Source organism: Podarcis vaucheri (assembly GCF_965113315.1).
Source record: "Podarcis vaucheri genome assembly, chromosome: 7".
Taxonomy (NCBI): domain Eukaryota; kingdom Metazoa; phylum Chordata; class Lepidosauria; order Squamata; family Lacertidae; genus Podarcis; species Podarcis vaucheri.
The window spans coordinates 53,608,143-53,625,387 of NC_138765.1; the positions used below are offsets into that span (position 1 = coordinate 53,608,143).

At 48.2% G+C, this 17,245-nt stretch overlaps 1 protein-coding gene across 6 annotated transcripts in view; it reads right to left on the reverse strand.

The window, feature by feature from the left end:
- Positions 1–17,245, reverse strand: part of CBFA2T3 (CBFA2/RUNX1 partner transcriptional co-repressor 3) — a 64,562-nt gene that overhangs the window by 17,355 nt on the left and 29,962 nt on the right. For 3 of the 6 annotated variants that reach the window (XM_082233268.1, XM_082233267.1, XM_082233264.1), the window contains exons 2-3: positions 9,726–9,872; positions 3,591–3,668 (exon numbers count right to left, since the gene is read on the reverse strand). In XM_082233268.1, coding sequence (XP_082089394.1) covers positions 3,591–3,668; positions 9,726–9,846 — 199 coding nt within the window. In that variant the 5' untranslated portion in view covers positions 9,847–9,872. Of the gene's footprint in view, positions 1–1,060; positions 1,637–3,590; positions 3,669–9,725; positions 9,873–17,245 lie in introns of those variants that run through there. The other 3 variants (XM_082233269.1, XM_082233265.1, XM_082233266.1) reach the window with 2 other exon arrangements.

Sequence of the window (17,245 nt, forward strand, 5' to 3'; positions counted from 1 at the left end):
ACAGTCTTATCCAGCTGGAGGGAACGCACAGGGTTAAATCCTGCTCAGAACTGTCAGGCTGCAGAAAGATGTCCCAAAGGCAGATTACTGACCACTGTCTGGTCCTCTGCAATGTTACTAAAGTGAACGGGGACTTGTGCAGGAGACATTTTCTGGTGGATTGGGACCCGGCTGCCTAACACAAGAGAAGCAACAGTGCTTTAAGAGTCAAGGCAGAAACTGTAATATCCTGATGCTGAGATTCTAAAAAGCAAACACACCCCATTTACTAGGGAGCAAGTCCCATTCTTGGGCCGATGTGCTTCCAAGAAAAGGAGTGTTTTTCCAAAGAAGCAAGTCCCTCCAGCTAAGTGTGGATAGGATTGTGCCATAAATATCCTAGAATCATATTCCAAGGCTAATTGTCTTCCTGACGAGCCCTACTGCTTCCAAGACCTTTCCGCACAAGATGCTACACCCCCCAACGCCCAGCTGACCTCCCCACCCTGAAGCAGTAAACAAGAGCTGAAAAGCCGGCCTACAACAACAAATCTTACTGCGCTGAACAGAGGCAACATATTCCCAGACTGCAAAAACTGCCTTCCAGCCCTGTGCTTTTACACGTGTTCTTAGGCCAGAGACTAATGACAGATTTTGAAGCGGTATGAAAGAGATGTTGTGGTTCTCTCTCTCTCTCTCTCTCTCTCTCTCTCTCTCTCTCTCTCTCAACTTTTGATCCTCTCAAGTCAAACAGGTGTTGCAGGTTTTAAAAAACACACCACAGGAGCTCCCCTGCAAAGCCTGTTTATCAGAGGTCAGAACCTAACTTGTTTGCCCACCCCCTTGCAAGCAGCTATCCCTCCTCCCCAAGGACCCTCAGAAAATGTCGAAACGCCTGTCTCTCCGCAGTCAGGGCTGAGAAAGAGCAGGCAACAATGTGCCCCAGGCAGACACTGTCCCCTGCCTTGGAGGGAGAGCCTCAAATCCCAGCATCCTTCTTGGGAACAAAAAGAGATCCTGAGCAGTCCTGGGAAGGTGCCAAGTTTGCCTTGCCTAGTTTCAGTCGTCACTAATCACTAACCTTTCCCGCTGTGGCACTGACACCTCCTTGGGAAGCCGCAGCCGTCGGGGCTTTTGCCGTGTGTTCCTGGGCTCCTGCTCAGTCTCCGGCAGGGCGAGAACCGCCGCTTGCTAAAGAGGTGCCGAAAATAACCGCTCGGCCACAACTGCTTTTATTCGAGTGACAGGTGTGTTACTAAGTTAAACTCTGCATATGTCTCTGACGCTTTAGGGATGGGGGCTGCGTTTGTGGGTCCTCCTCGGCGGAGAGCTGCGTTTGTGGGTCCTCCTCAACTAAAAGAGGGAAAGGATATTTGGAAAAAGTGGGGCACGTCAGCTGTCAAGCTGCCGAACTGCCCTAATTGCACTGGGGAAATAATGGGAGGTGTCCTTAGGCTGCACCTGTGCTCAATCTGCTCTGAGGTCGAAGAGGGCCTGTGTGCTGTTGCCTCTTTGCAGAAGTGAAGGCATATGTGTCAGCTTGCAAGTTTGGCAGGCGGTGGGGGAAGGGAGGCAGAGTTCAGGCGCTTCTCTCCTATGAAACTTTTTTAATTCACAAATTATGCAAATTAAAAAATGCAAAGTTCATTTAATACTTTTGTATCCTTTGTTCAGGTCGTGGCTCTCCAGTGTAGCTCCCAAAATATATTTGCATGGACAAGTTTATATGCATAGATGCAAATTTAGGACTGTACCAATGGGAATGCAATAAATCTCACCGCGGTGGGGGAAACTGGCCAATGAAGTTTCCTTCCTTCCTCAGTGCTCTATTACACACACACACACACACACACACACACACACACACACCTTCTGTATTATTTTCACAGAGATCACCAGCAGTGCTACAGACACAGCTATTATTCTGCAATAGTATGCACGGGAAGTAGAATGGAACACCTTGATGACTGTTCTAATTGAAGTCACAGAATGGGCCATGTGCTACAGCCACGACTCTGTGTATGTAAGAAAAACTTGTAATTGGACACTGTTCTTTTGAAGTGTTAATTTGAACCAAGACCTATTATCCCTAGTCCATATTATATACAGTGGTACCTCTGGTTATGAACTTAATTTGTTCCGGAGGTCCATTCTTAACCTGAAACCATTCTTAACCTGAGGTACCACTTTAGCTAATGGGGCCTCCTGCTGCTGCCGCTGCACGATTTCTGTTCTCATCTTGAGGTAAAGTTCTTAACCCGAGGTACTACTTCCGGGTTAGTGGTGTCTGTAACCCAAAGTGTTTGTAACCTGAGGTACCACTGTATTGCACATGCAGTGGTTAATCCCCTTGACACCAATTGACTGAGCTGGTGTGATGACGGCACAGAAAGTTTGCAAACATTCTGACTGGCCTAGGCAAGCAAGGCTATCAGAATGCTTGTAGTCCAATTTACCTGAGGGAAAGGTACATTGTCATTTTGACTGGGATTAAAATTCCACACAGGTCTTAGGGGCAGGCACATCTTTGTGGGGTGGGATAAGAAGTTGGAAAAGATCCTAGACTGATGGAAAGATTAGGAGCAGAGGGCCCAGAGGCAAGGTACTTGAAGAATGTGGAGCAAAGTAGGCAACTGACTTTCTGAGTGGAATATTACTGAAGTAAATAGAGAATAAGAGAAAGGAGCTGAATTTCATTTTTTGATTTGGACTAACTAGTCCATTCTGTGGTTGAAGGCCTCTATCAGGCAGTAACAATAACACAAGCAGGTGCCTCAGAGCATGATAAAAGTTTCCTCACTTTCTTCACTGACCAACCACAATGCTCCCCCTATACCTGAAGCATTGGGAGGTGGTGCCTCCAGGACAGAAGGTGCAGCTTTCTTGTTGTCTGTCTTTACAAAGATTATTTACAAATGATTTGCCATTGCTCATTTGAAGATGCCAACTGACTAAATGTACGCAAATTTAAAATTGCCTACCCCTAACACTGAGGCAGGTGAAATGAGATACCCAAAGGACATTACGAAGAGGTAGGAAGAAGAAGAACATTTCCTGTGATGCTGGCCAACTGGGAACCCTCTGAGAGTGAAATGGGGGGTTTGCAAACCTATGGGGCAGCACCCTATAGACAACACTGCCTGCGCCAACTCCAGCAAAAGTGCATTTGCTCCCCTCCTGTATTTACCTAGGGGAGAGGTGAGCAACCTCAGATCTGGGGGACAAATGTGGCCCTCCAGACCTCTGTGTTTGGCTCTTGGGACTTTCCCCCCAGGCCACACCCTCCCTAGCCATACCCTCTCTGGTCTTGCTTAAAACCCTTATTGAGCCCCCCCCCCCCCGGCTGGAATGTGTCCTTGAACTTTGATCAGGCCTCCTGCTTGCCCAGAAGGCAGATCATGTGAGTATGTGTCAAAATTTGCCTACTGTACAAAGGTCAAATCAACATGCATTGTTCCACCCACTTTCGTCCACCACAGGCATGCGGCCCCTGGGAGGTTCCCCTGAAGAGAATGTGGCCCTCGGGTTTCCCCCGCCCCTGCTCTAGGGGAAGCAAAGCTGAGCTACAGCTTCTGCGTCTCTTGCTGACGGGCACGTTTCATCTTACTTACAGAGACACACCATGGACCATTTCAAGCAACCATGAAAACGGCCGCGGGGCAGAAACATCGGTGGCCCAGCTTCACGATCTGCAAGCAAAATAAAACATACGCTATCAGGAGAGACCAGAGGTGGCAGGGCGCTTCCTTCCTGAAGTCCCTGATCAGGGCTGGGGCAGTAGCCAGGCAGGGCCTTAAGCTTATCCATCTTGGCTGGGAGATTTCCTTCCAGCATGTGAGTTTAGTTGCAGGGCCAAAACTCTTAACCAATACTGTCCCTTCTGCCTGAGGGTGTGCTGGAAAGATATGGGTTGGTCATGCAATGCCCAAACAAAGACTAAGGTTGTGCGAAGAGGCTTACGCTAAACCAGCTTCATAAACTGCAATGCAGACTGAAGGAAGCCACTCCCAGCTTCCTAGATTGCCAAATTAGTGTGGCTTCCCTGCCCGTATTATAGACCCTCCCTATTTTCCTGGGACAGTCCCAGATTCACAGAAGCTGTCCTGGTTTCTGATTTGATCCCAGAATGTCCTGCTTTTCCTTAGGACGTACCTATTTTCATTGGAGAAATGTTGGGTGGTATGGTGTTATCTCAACTGAAGGAGCCGGGGGCTGACAACTCACTGTCTTGCTGACATGGGAGACTCACAAATGGTTGCTCTTTGGTCTGCTGATTAGGGGTGTTGCTGCCAGATACTCAAAAGGATTGGGGGCCCAAATTTGCACAGGTGCCTAGAGTGCCTGTGGGCAGGTGGAAAGGGTGGGTGGCATCTCCTTTAGGCTTCTGTATCTGGCCTGAAGAACTCTCCCCAGACTACACACCTCACTGGCATTGCTTCGCACCCTGGGAAAATATTTTCTCCAGCTGGAATGTGTCCTTGAACTCTGATAATGCTTTTTGCTCATCCGAATGGAGGCTAGAGAGGGATGCACTAGTAGAAAATTGCCTACAGTAGAGTGCTCATATTTGCATTTGTTGCTCCACCCACTTTTACCTCTGGCCCCGCCCACCAATGGCATACAGCCCTTGAGGTTGTCAGGAAAGGAATGAGTCCTTCAGACTGAGATAGGTCCCCACCCTTGATCTATTGCTATGCATGCCATAAAGCCAGCTCCATGCTGAAATGGAACCTGTTCTAGAAAGGACAACCATGTGGATGTGTTTATTTGTTTTCTAGATGAGAAATCTGCCTGGCAACAACCCACTTTCCAGGTTAATGGACTTTGTGCTGAAGCCTGGTGAACAGCTCTTCAACAGCTGTATTGTTTTTTTTTTATTAATTAAGTGCATGTATCGGTCGCTTTGTAGAAGAGTTTCAAAGCGATTTAGCCAGATAAAATACAACAAATAGAAGCAATTTAAAACCAGAAAAGATTTATAACAACAAACAATGCAAAATGCATACGGTGCTGATCACAAGATAGGGCCGTGATCGTCAGTATTAACAAACACTTGGAAAGTATAGAATAGCCCTTCCTGATCTGGTATGCTCTAGCTGTTTGGGACTACAAATCCCATCAGCTTCAGCCAGCGAAGCTGGGGTTAATGGGAGATGTGGTCTAAAACAGCAGAAGGGTACCAGGTTGGCAGATGCTGTATTAATCCAAAAACATACAACAGAAATTAAGAGAAGGAAGGGGCGTGGGAATGTAGAGCACCTCTGATTTCCACCAATGTGGCAAAGAAAATCTACAGAGGGTGCGTGGTATCCTCCCCACCCACACCCCTCGCTTCCTCATGCAACAAGCCTGGCTCACTATGACATAAGAACAAAGGAGAAGGGCTGGCTTGATCAGAAAGGGTCAGATGGATTAAGGGAACTTGGGCTACAGAACTGACAAGCATGTCTGGTTCAGAACCAATTCAAGATGTAAGAACATAAGAAGAGCCTGCTGGATCAGGCCCACTAGTGGCCCATCTGGTCCAGCATCCTGTTCTCACTGTGTCTAGTCAGATGTTGCCGGGAAGCCTCCAAGCCGGTCCTGAGCACAGCAGCCCTCTCCCCTGCTGCAGTTTCCAGCAGAAGGGGAGGTAGGACATCATTAGTAACCATTGCAACTTGCTTGTTGACATCAGAGCTGGAATAACAGGTCCGAGGTTCCCATGCCCTATGGTGTAATGGTAACTCTGTAAACAAGCCTTCCTTTATGTAACTGAAACAACCATATATGGCTCCCCTTTTTGTCCCTGCCTCTCCTTCCTTCAAATTCACCGGTGTCAAATTTCTTCACTGTATGCTCCTTGGGCAGGGACCTGCCTCCTTGTACACTGATTTCTCCATCCCTGGCTTACAAAATATCTTTAGTGAGCTTATAAGGGCTGGAAAGATAACTCTGGCATCTAGCTTTCCTTGGGAAGATTCCCATAATAAAAAGGATCTGGGGAGAGAGGAACCAAGCAGTTCATAGACTGCAAGTCCTCCTTTGCACATCCGTGTGCTCTCAGCAGCCACCATCTGGCTGGGAAATCCGCCCCTGGCGTCTTGCTCCTTGGCTGTGGGATCCTGAGATGGGCCAAGTCTCTGCCATAGCTCTCGGGTGGCAAACCATCAGGCTAGGTGGTTATTAAAGCCGCCCAGTTTAGGCTGAACATCTTAGCAGAGCTCTTAGTAAGGGCACAACACCAGCTGTTTGCTAATATCCACTCGAATTAAGTGCAAAAGTCACAGCTTCCAATCCTTCTCTCTTCCCTAACCTCTAAGCGCTTTAAATGCATACACAGCATCACTGTGGGGTGGTGGCGGGACGGGGACTGGGGGGGGGGGAGGAAAGGCTAGTCCTCCCAGGGTCAGCTATTGCAAGAAGGGTTGTTGTTTTTGAGAGGGGGGAGGGGAGAGCAGCAGCAGACCCTTTTCAGAAAACACAGCAGACTGGCTCAAAAGCGCCTTTGCATCTGCTACCGAGAGCGATTAAAAGCAAACCCCATCAGATCACAGACGAGCAGAATCCGATTTCTAATTAGAGAACATCTGGCTCCAAAAAAAAAAAAAAAGGCTGGACCTGACTTGGAACTGCCACTCAGAATCGGGGAGGCAGGGGACACAGAGAGAGACTATCCCCCCGCCCCGCAAGGTGCAATACAAAAAAAGGCATTTCTTTTCAGAAGGGAGGAGACTTTGCAGCTCAGTGTGGAAGGTGAGGGGGGTGGGCATGTGTTGCTCTTTCTGATTGTGAGCAAGAAGAAGTTAATTTTGACCCGGGCTGCATGGCTTCCTCGCAGCTGAAGGGCAAAGGAATCTGGGGGAGCAGGCTATTATAGTCACAACTATTTCAGGGCTTTCGGCATCGATGAGCTGCGCCTGCGGATATAGCCGCCCATCTGCCATTGGATCTTTTATCTGTGGATGGAGGAAAGGCTCCCATCTGTGAAGGGAGTGGGGGGCGCAGACTCCCTTCCTGCTGCTTAGGCTGCACTTGTGGCACTCCGAGCGTTTCGCGGCCCAATGCAAACTGTGCATTATGCACTGGCGGGCAACTGGACGGGGCGATTCTCTGCCTTGCAAATGGGGGTGACCCTCAGGCAAGAGAAATGCATTTTTGCTGCCCGAGGCAAAGGAGAAGATGGTGTCTTACACACGCAAACACACACACACACCTGCACATACACAGGCTGCCTGGACTGGCTACTGAATCCTCTTTCAGCCCTGGCAATTTGAAGGCAGCAAACTAGCTTTTGGGGTGCAGGCAGGGCCAAACTGAGACAGCCGTGGAATCACAAGAGGTGAGCCCCCTCAGGTGCCCCAACCTCTCCTGTTGCCAGAGAACTGAGGAGAACTGAGAAGCAAGGAGACATGGTTGTGACTTCCGGGTTCTGGCGAGACCTAGCAGAACTCCCCCAGAATCTTGCGAGGAACCCAGAAACTGCAGTTGCATGACCCTGGTAAGCAAGGATTTAGCAAGCGCAGTGTGTGTGTGTGTGGGGGGGAATAGTGGGCAGCCGTGTGGGTGGCACTTTCTTGTTTCACCTCAGGAGCCGCGTTCGAAACTCCCATTGTTCTAGGCGCATTTTGCGACAGGGAATTTCATTAGTGCTAGCAGTTTCTGAGCTCTGGGCGCAGTACTGCGCCTAAGATTTCAGATTAAAACAGAAGAGTGGAAGGAAAGGAGGAGCTTTTTCTGTCCCCCCCCCTCCAGCTACTCTCTGAAGACTAGAGAAGAGACCCTCTTAAGAATATTAGGGGGGTGGGCAAGGAAAGACTGGACGCTGAACATAATATTTTAGCTGCAGTTCATTCATTTTCAGCTTTGTATTCTTGTTATAAAAAAGTGCACCTAGTCATTCCGTTGTTGCACCGATAACCTAGGTTTAAGGCACCATTTAGCTCCTAGCTTTCATATCTTGGTTTCTAACACTGCTCAGGAGGCAAACCAGAATGGGTCATTCCTGGGTGCAGGTTAGGTGACACAGTTCTGTCCTCTTATCAGAAGGAAATGGCCTCAGAGGCTGTTACTGCTGCCTCACCAGCACCTGCTGCCTGAGTTAGTTACCCTGCCTAATGGTAGGGCAGGCCTTTGATGAGTGGTGGAAATCCCATAGGGGGGTTTAACATGGCTACAGCTAAGCCATGCAATGCTCAACTTTACTGCTCTGCAGCCTTGTTTAAACAGGGTTTGGAATCTAGTTTCAACACCGGGGCTCTGGAGAAACAATCTTCCCTCTGAGCATGTGCAAAGTAGTTTGCTCTGCCTGTAGAATATCCACACAGTGAAACATAGAAAGCTGCCTTATATTGAATCAGACCATTGGTATGTTGAGCTCAGCATTGTCTACACTGACAGGGAGGGCCCCTGCAGGGTGTCAGACAGGGACCCGTTCCCAGTCCTACCTGGAGATGATAGTGGAGATTGCACTTGGGACCTTCAACATGCAAAACAGATGCTCTCCCACTGAGATCTGCATCACCTTACATTGGAGCTCAGAGGTCTGGATTCTAGCAAGACCTGGGCCCCTGGCACCCATCCTTTTTGAAAATAATCCTGAGTGCTGCTGTTGCCTTTGCTGTCTGCTTGGGGTTCAACTGCTCTCTCCCTTTTTGCTTCCTTATGCACCTTCTGGCTGCGAATCGCAGCATCGCTCATGAACAGCAGGAGCAGAGACGGCTGGCATCCGCATCAACGGGGAAGGGGGAGGGCTGCTTTCCTGGCACTCCAAATGTGGTGCCATCTGGCACTGCCATTCGCTTGAAAGGCGATGCATCAAGAGGCGAGAAGCGGCGAGGGTGGAGGTGGACAGCATCCAAGCCCACCCACCCGCCCCGGCATCCGAAGCAGCTCCGGGTCCTGATGACAACCGGAACCTCCACGCCAGAGGAAAAGAGCTTGGGGGTAAAGCGGGGAAATGGGTCTGGCTAGATTCTGTTTCTGCAAAGTCCTCTAAAGTGCAAAGTCCTCTGCTTGGGTCGGGTTTTTGTTTTTTTGTTTTGCCTCTTGGAAAGGCTAATGAACAGCCGCAGCGCACAGATCCTGCTGTACAGGTCATTGCAGAGTGGGAATAGCATGTGTGCGGGAGGAAGCGTATGTAAGTTTTTCAGTCTGCTTCAGTTATGGAAGCAAATAGGCCACAAGGATAGAGCGCAGGCAGATAAGTCAGCGATGGGGAAGCTCAAGCCTCGCTTTGCAGAATTGTGCGACTGCTGCTTCCAGGTTCCACCAAAACCTTGCAAGAGCCCCATAATGTTGCATGGAGGCCTTTGGAGACCCTGGTAAGTGAGGGGCTCTGCCTTATATACTGTGGTCTCAGGACGATTGTGCAAGACCTCTGAAGGCCTCTAACAGGGCTCTTGCGGGATCTCACTAGAAGCTGGAAGCCACTGCTTCTCCTTGCTTCTCTAGCTGGGGTGCATACCTGCCAAGGCGCCCCTTGGAGTCTGCCACCTGAGGCAGCTGCCCCCTGGTTCTTGTGCGGATAAAATGAGGAAGAGAACTATGTACATCACCTTGAGCAACTTGGAGGAATGACAGGGTGTAAACATAATAATAATAATATAATAATAATAATAATAATAATAATAATAATAATAATAATAATTGTGCACCACATCAGGAGAGACCTTTAATTCCCCACCTCAACCCCCTGGCCACCGTTTCTGTTTCCTTTGCCATTTTTGATGCCCATCACTGGGCATGGTGTTGACTTGACTACTCACTAGGGTTTGGTGTGAAGGTGGGGTGTCGCGTTGCTCCCTGCGTGACGGCTGGTGACGGCGGTGGCATGTTGGGGGGCGTGGATCGGGACTGCGTCTTCACGTCGGCCGGTGAGTCAGGCATTGTTGCTGCCTTGATCTCCGTACTACCTGCAGAACAGAGAGAGGGAGGGGAGGGGAGGAGGTACAGGTGAGGAGAGTCAGAGGCAAAGATACTGCCCAAGAAACAAGAAAGGGAATATTTAGGATGGAAGCCCCCAGGGAAGACGTGATTCATGCTGATGCCCGCTTCAGCCACATCAGGGATGGGGAAGCATTTTCAGTCTGAGGACCACATTCCCCCCTGAGCAGCAAGCAAACATGCTCCTAGACAAACAGCTCAGCAGCCATGGGAAATTTCCCAGCGCCAGCTGAGAAATAAAAATGCTAACTGTGTGGGGTGGTGGTGGTGGTGGTATGTGCAATGCAGTATCCCTGATGAGGGCACATCTGGCTGGCTCACTGGCAGGCACCCTGAACAGGAGCACAATGCAATGTTTTGTTGCGGATCCCATGTAGCAACATCAAAAGCAATGTATATAATGTATATATAGAGCCCTTCTCAAGTAGACCAAAGCCTCATCTAGTCCAGCATCCTAAATCCCACTGTGGCCGACCAGGTGGTCCTCTCCTCCTGAGAAGCTCACACAAGGAAGCCCCAAAGGCAATGGTCATCCCTTGGCGGTAGCCCCTGCCCCAATTCGGTGTCATGCATCCTCTGAACCGCTCAGAGGTTCCAAAAAGCCATCCTGTTTTTGTGGGGTGATGAATGTAAGTTGTGGAAGTGTTATCAGGATGGGAGGGACGAGGTGGGCTGGGAGACGAGAGGTAAATGGCAGAGGAGCAGCCAGCCCACAAGAGCAGCTGCCGGGCCGTAAGGAAAGGCACCTGCCTCTGACTTTGGAGGCTGCCAAGTTCATTTCTCTCTCTCCTAAAGTGAAGAGGATGCAGTTGAGTTTGATGGCTCAGCGCAAGTGCGAGGGCAGCTGTGGCGCTCCGTCACTGAGCCTCGCGCCGGCAGGGCCCTGCCAAGACCCAGATGAGGACCAAAGAAGGAAAGCCTCCCCTTCGCCGCCCTGGCTTGGGGTCAGCCAGCATCTCCTCGAGGTGACACTGCCTCCATGAGACCAGCACAGAGCTTCTCTGCAGACGGTTGCGCGGCTGATAAAAACTCTAATCTGTGGCACATTCCAAATGCACTGCAACTGTTGCACGATTAATTGAACACACACACAAAATGTGCACAGTCCAGGCTAAATAAAGCTGTGATCTTAGCCAAAGGAAGATATCATTGGGGTTCGCAGAGGAGGCAACCTAAGCTGGAGCTGAACATAAGTGATCATACATGATCATATGGCAGGCTCTCTGTTATGGATACAGGTGGCATGGAAACCCTTCACATGGAGAAGTCTGGCTTCAATGGGCTTTCATGAAGGCTTGACTCCATGCAAGGTATATTTTTCTCTTAAGAACCTGGGAACACAGAAGCTGCCTTATACCAAGCCCAGACCACTGGTCTGTCTAGCTCAGTATTGTCTACACTGACTGGTAGAGACTCTCTAAGGTTTCAGCCTGGGATATTCCTGGTCCTACGTGGAGATGCTGGGGATGGGGCCTCGGACTTTCTGTAGATAATCTGCAATTGAGCTCTCAGTGTCCCCAGCTGTCCTCCCCGATCATAATTCCAGGGTTCCTGAATACAACCCCCCATCTTGCAACATTTGGTTTTTAAAATTTAAAATATTGGGTTGTATGCAATGTTAGTCCTATGTAGAGTAGACCCCATTTCTAAGTAATGGCCTATCAGAGGTCCATTCATTTCAGTGGGTCTACTTTGAGTAAAACTTAGTTGGCTACACCCCTTTATGTTTAGACAATTTTATTCATATCTCTATCTATCTATCTATCTATCTATCTATCTATCTATCTATCTATCATCTATCTATCTATCTATCTATCTATCTATCTATCTATCTATCTACCTACCTAAGTTTCAATTGTATAGTTGTGCAAATTACCCTGCAGTTGCTTTGATGAAGAGTGGTTTAGAAACTGTATCAATGAATGAATGAATGAATGAATGAATGATTAACATAAACATGGGATCCATCTCTGAGGAACCCACAAAATTTTATTATTTTATTTCATAATTATGGCTGTTACAGTTTCTCCTCCCACAATGATGTGGCAGTGAGGGGAAAATTAAGGGGCGGAAGAATTTGACCATCTCAGTTTCCCCCCATTATTCATTTTTCAAATTCTAAGTTTTCCACATTTCCACATTAGTTTGCCATTAAAAAAAATTTACCAAGAAAATTCATTAGTATATTGATGGGAATTTCTCCTAATATACCTGTTTCCATATGCAATTTTGGCTAATATACACTTTTTTTGCAAAGTGATCCCCCCTAAAACAATGCATTTCTGTTTTCATTGATATTTACATTTTCATGGACACTTTACCCGAGTATATGCATTTTTGTGCACCATACTTCAACTAGAGAACCGCACTGCAAAATTTAGAGAAGTGTGGCTTTCGAAGGATTGCTATGTTTCAGTTTGCTTATTTTTTCACATAATAATAATAATAATAATAATAATAATAATAATAATAATTTATTATTTATACCCCGCCCATCTGGCTGAGTTTCCCCAGCCACTCTGGGCGGCTCCCAATCAGTATTAAAAACAGTACAGTGTTACATATTAAAAACTTCCCTGAACAGGGCTGCCTTAAGATGTCTTCTGAATGTCAGGTAATTATTTATCTCTTTGACATCTGATGGGAGGGCGTTCCACAGGGCGGGTGCCACTACCGAGAAGGCCCTCTGTCTGGTTCCCTGTAGCCTCACTTCTTGCAATGAGGGAACCGCCAGAAGGCCCTCGGCGCTGGATCTCAGTGTCCGGGCTGAACGATGGGGGTGGAGACGCTCCTTCAGGTAAACAGGACCGAGGCACATAGTGCAAATTAAGCAGGTTCGCCTTGAAATGCAAAATGAATCAAATTTCTCTCCCACACGTAAGGAAACCCCAGCAACTGATTATCATCTCAACTTGAGAGCCACTATAGAATGCTGGACTAGGGCCTGGGAGAGACCAGGGTTCAAACCCCCACTCAGCTGTGAAACCCACCAGGTGACCTTGGGCCAGACACTAGCCTATCTGACAGGGCTGTCAAGGAGAGGAATTTAGGAGGGGGAAACCATGCGGGACACCTTGAGCATCTTGGAGGAAAACACTGGGATATCAATGCAACAGGTAAATAACTAACAGCTCCCTTCAATGCTTGCCGTTTTAAAAATTCACCATCCGCTCACCCAGCCAGTTAGAAAGAGCCCCTCTTGCCAGCCACCCTTGGATTGCCTCCCTCTCGCTCCTCCTCCTCATTGATGAGCTCTGTGTTCCTTTGCCAATAAGCAATGCCAAGGGCAGAAGGAGCCAAGAGTCATCCTTTACTTGTCAATGATAGTGATGATGAATAAATTGCCCTGATCTCGACTCTGTGAGGATGGGAAGAGGGGGTGGGGGACTCCTGGGTATATCCCTGAACTGATAACTTGCCTTGCACAAAGCCCTTCCCAAAATGCCAAGCTGCTGTCCACAATTCCAGGAGGTGCAAGCAGCTTTCCCAGGCATTGGCCACCCCATCTGCAAGAAACCCCCATGCCGGGCCTTCAGTGTGGGTCATTTCCCATATTTGCTGAAAGCTCCCCCCCCCCGCCCCGCATCCAAAGAGTTACACGTTGTGGATAGAACTTTGGAAAGGAGCCAGGGAGAGAACCACCTCAGCCCCAGCAGGGCCGCCTTCCTTCTCAACGCCATTCCCAGCATGCAGCTGAGTTCGGGCCAACAAACACGAGCTTTGCCGGCTATAAATCAGCTCCGAAGGCAGCTCCGGCTGAGGCCAAGGAGACGGAGAGGAGACTCCCCAGCCTTGCTAGGAGTCCCTTTGGCTCCGAAGCCTTTCCTGGCATTGCAAAGCAGGCCTGTCCTCTCTGCAGCGGCGGGAGGGGGGTGGAGGTTACATGCCACAAAGTTGTCTTAATCTTTTCCCGCCATGGTTACGCCAGACACAGGGCTTAGGGCAGATCCACACTAGACATTTTAATAATAATAATAATAATAATAATAATAATAATAATAATAATAATACCCCGTTCATCTGGCTGGGTTGCCCAGCCACTCTGGGCAGCTTCCAACACATATAAAAAGCATAAATATAATCAAAACATTAAAAACACATGACTTCTCCCAAAGAATCCTGGGGACGGTATTTTATCTTCACAGAACCACAACTCCCCAGACCCATAACAAACTACAGTTCCCAGGTTCCTTGGGGGGAAGTCATGCACTTTAAATGTGTGTCAGGTGTGTTTTAAATTTATGGTTTGGACCTGCCCTTAAAATGTGAGCCAAGTCAACCCAGGGGCTCAGCCCCAGAACCTGTTTGCAATTCCACAGAGTTCAGCCTGAAGAGTTATGCCAAATCACAACACTTCTGAGCATCGTCCAAAATAGGTTCCTTTTATCACAGAAGCCTTGCAGCCCCCTGACCACGCATACTGTGGTGTAGCCAGTGCTATTCTTGCTCAGGGTAGACCCACTAAAGTTAATGGGCATAATTAACGTAGGTTCATCGATTTCAGTGGGTCAGAGGGTTCAATTAGGTTCAATTTCAATTGCTGAGGGTCTTGACAGACATTTTCATTATTTTCTGTCTGCTGTGGCAATTGTAATGCATTGTGCTGGACGTTGTATGTTTTTTACCTGTATTTTTACACACATGCTGTGGACCACCTGGATGTCTTTCACGGACCACAGTTTGGGAACCAACAGACTGAAATAGATCTGGGTCAAGTTTGAAATAGTAGTCTGAGAACAGTATGCTTTGGTTAATAGGGACAATTGGAATGTGTGTTAGGGTTAAACAGAAAGCAGATCTTTCTGCTTGCAAAGCCCGCCTGCCTTTTTTGGTTGTTATTCTTTTTCCCTAGGCAAAATGCTGGCTGTGTATCCCCCGGCTGCAATTGCTTCGCAGAAGCAGCTGACAGTGGTGGAAATGTGCACCAGACATGTCTGAGTGAAACACACCCAAGGGAACCAAGCCACGAGGTAAGGAATGGCTAGTTTCACACAGGAAAGGTTTGGGGGCAGAAAGATGTTGTGCAGGGACTGTGAGACAACACAAAGGACATATATTATGGTTGCTGCGAAGTTTGGCCAGCATACAGAGAAAACAAGGCACAACATCACGGGGCTGGGATTTAGGCACTCGTTTCTCTCTCCAATGTATGCAGACTTCAGGGGGAATGGAATTGCTTTGACCTCCCCGCATATATGTGCTCTGCAGGCAGCATTTCTTAGGCAAGCCAGTCCAATGAGCAGCACTGGATGAGGCAACCATGGCTCATCAGACATTCAAATCTGGGGAAGTGCTGGAGCTCAGTGACAGAGCATCCTTTGCATGCAGAAGTTCAACCCCCAGCATCTCCAGGTAGGAAAGGGAATGTCTGCTGCTTGAAACACTGGAGAGCTGCTGCCAGTCAGTGTAGGCAATCCTGAGCTAGAGGGAGCATTCTGGATCTTACCACAATGTACTTGGGAAAGTCAATTTTCACTGTGAAAGTTTGCTTGAATACAAACCCAAAGTGCTTGAGGCCGGGAGGAGAGCAAAAGGCTCATTCCCATTTAGAGCCGAGGCTCATTGCGTGAAATGAAGGAATCTATTTGTCTATCTGAGCGGCATGGGGACAAAGGAAGCTGCCTTACGGGAAGCTGCATAGGAAGTCAGGAAGCTGACCACCTAGGACAATATTACCTGTGCTGGCTGACAGCAGCTTGCCAGGATTTCAGAGAGGAGTCTCTCCCAGTCATAGTATTGTCCCACCTGGAGATGCCCTGGATTGAAGCATGTGCTCTACCACTGAGCTACACCCTTTCCCCTAAAATTAAAGTAGGACTCCAGCCCTCGTGATGCTGAAATAAAAGGGGCTCATTTAATGGGAACATAGGGAGCTGCCTTATACTGAGCCAGACCATTCATCCACCTGGTTCAGCACTGTTGACACCAATCATCAATGGCTCTTCAGGGTTGCAATCATGGTCCATTCTCATCCCATCCCAAGTGGAGATGCCAGGGACTGAACTCTGGATCTTCTGCGTGTGAAGCAGCTGCTTTACCACTGAGCTACGATCCTCTTATGTCCAGTCAGACCATTGGCTCATCTGGCTCAGTCATTTCAGCTCTTACTGACAGCAGCATCTCCATGGTCCAAAGCAAAAGAAAGGTTTCCCCCGGCTCTACCTGCAGATGCTGTGATTCACCCTGGGACCTTCTGCAAGGAAAGCAGGTGCTCTCCCACTGGACGGGGACCATTCCGCAAAACACAATCAATGTGCACGTTTTAAAAAAATGTCTCCTGCTGAGACATTTTTCAGACCTGTGTTTCAGACCACACCTGGAGTACTGTGTCCAGTTCTGGGCACCACAATTCAAGAAGGACACTGACAAACTGGAAGGTGTCCAGAGGAGGGCAACCAAAATGGTCAAAGGCCTGGAAACAATGCCTTATGAGGAACGGCTAAGGGAGCTGGGCATGTTTAGCCTGGAGAAGAGGAGGTTAAGGGGTGATATGATAGCCATGTTCAAATATATAAAAGGATGTCACATAGAGGAGGGAGAAAGGTTGTTTTCTGCTGCTCCAGAGAAGCGGACACGGAGCAATGGATCCAAACTACAAGAAAGAAGATTCCACCTAAACATTAGGAAGAACTTCCTGACAGTAAGAGCTGTTTGACAGTGGAATTTGCTGCCAAGGAGTGTGGTGGAGTCTCCTTCTTTGGAGGTCTTTAAGCAGAGGCTTGACAACCATATGTCAGGAGTGCTCTGATGGTGTTTCCTGCTTGGCAGGGGGTTGGACTCGATGGCCCATGTGGTCTCTTCCAACTCTATGATTCTATGATTCTATGATTCTATGAGCTATGTCCCCTTCAAGACTGTGCAGACTGAGATTTACTGTTGAATTTCTAATCCACTTGAGAGTGCAAGAGATGCAAACTTTTTTTTTTTTGCCATGGCCTGATGATTATTGGCTTGTGGTAACACAGAAGCAGGCTTTTTCACTGGTGGCATGAGTGATGTGGAATGCTCTCCCTGCCTGCTAAAATACCAGAGGTCCCATCCGTACTGTCATTCTGCTGCTCCTTGAAGACACACCAGGTTAGATAAGAATTTCCCAGCTTGAGTCTCCTGCTTTGCTTGTCGTTTTAACTGTTAAGCTGTTTTGAAAGCCTTGTTTATCTTATACTTTAAAGACTGATGTTTTAACATCATTGCTTTTGTGTGTATTTTAATTAGATGTATTTTCGATAATTGGTTTTATTCTTCTTATTTTTTTTGTGTGTGAACTGCCTTGGTATTTCCCCCCTCGCAAGACATTGGACTTTCAGCCTGTGAAATCTTTCACCTTGATCCCAGACCTTTG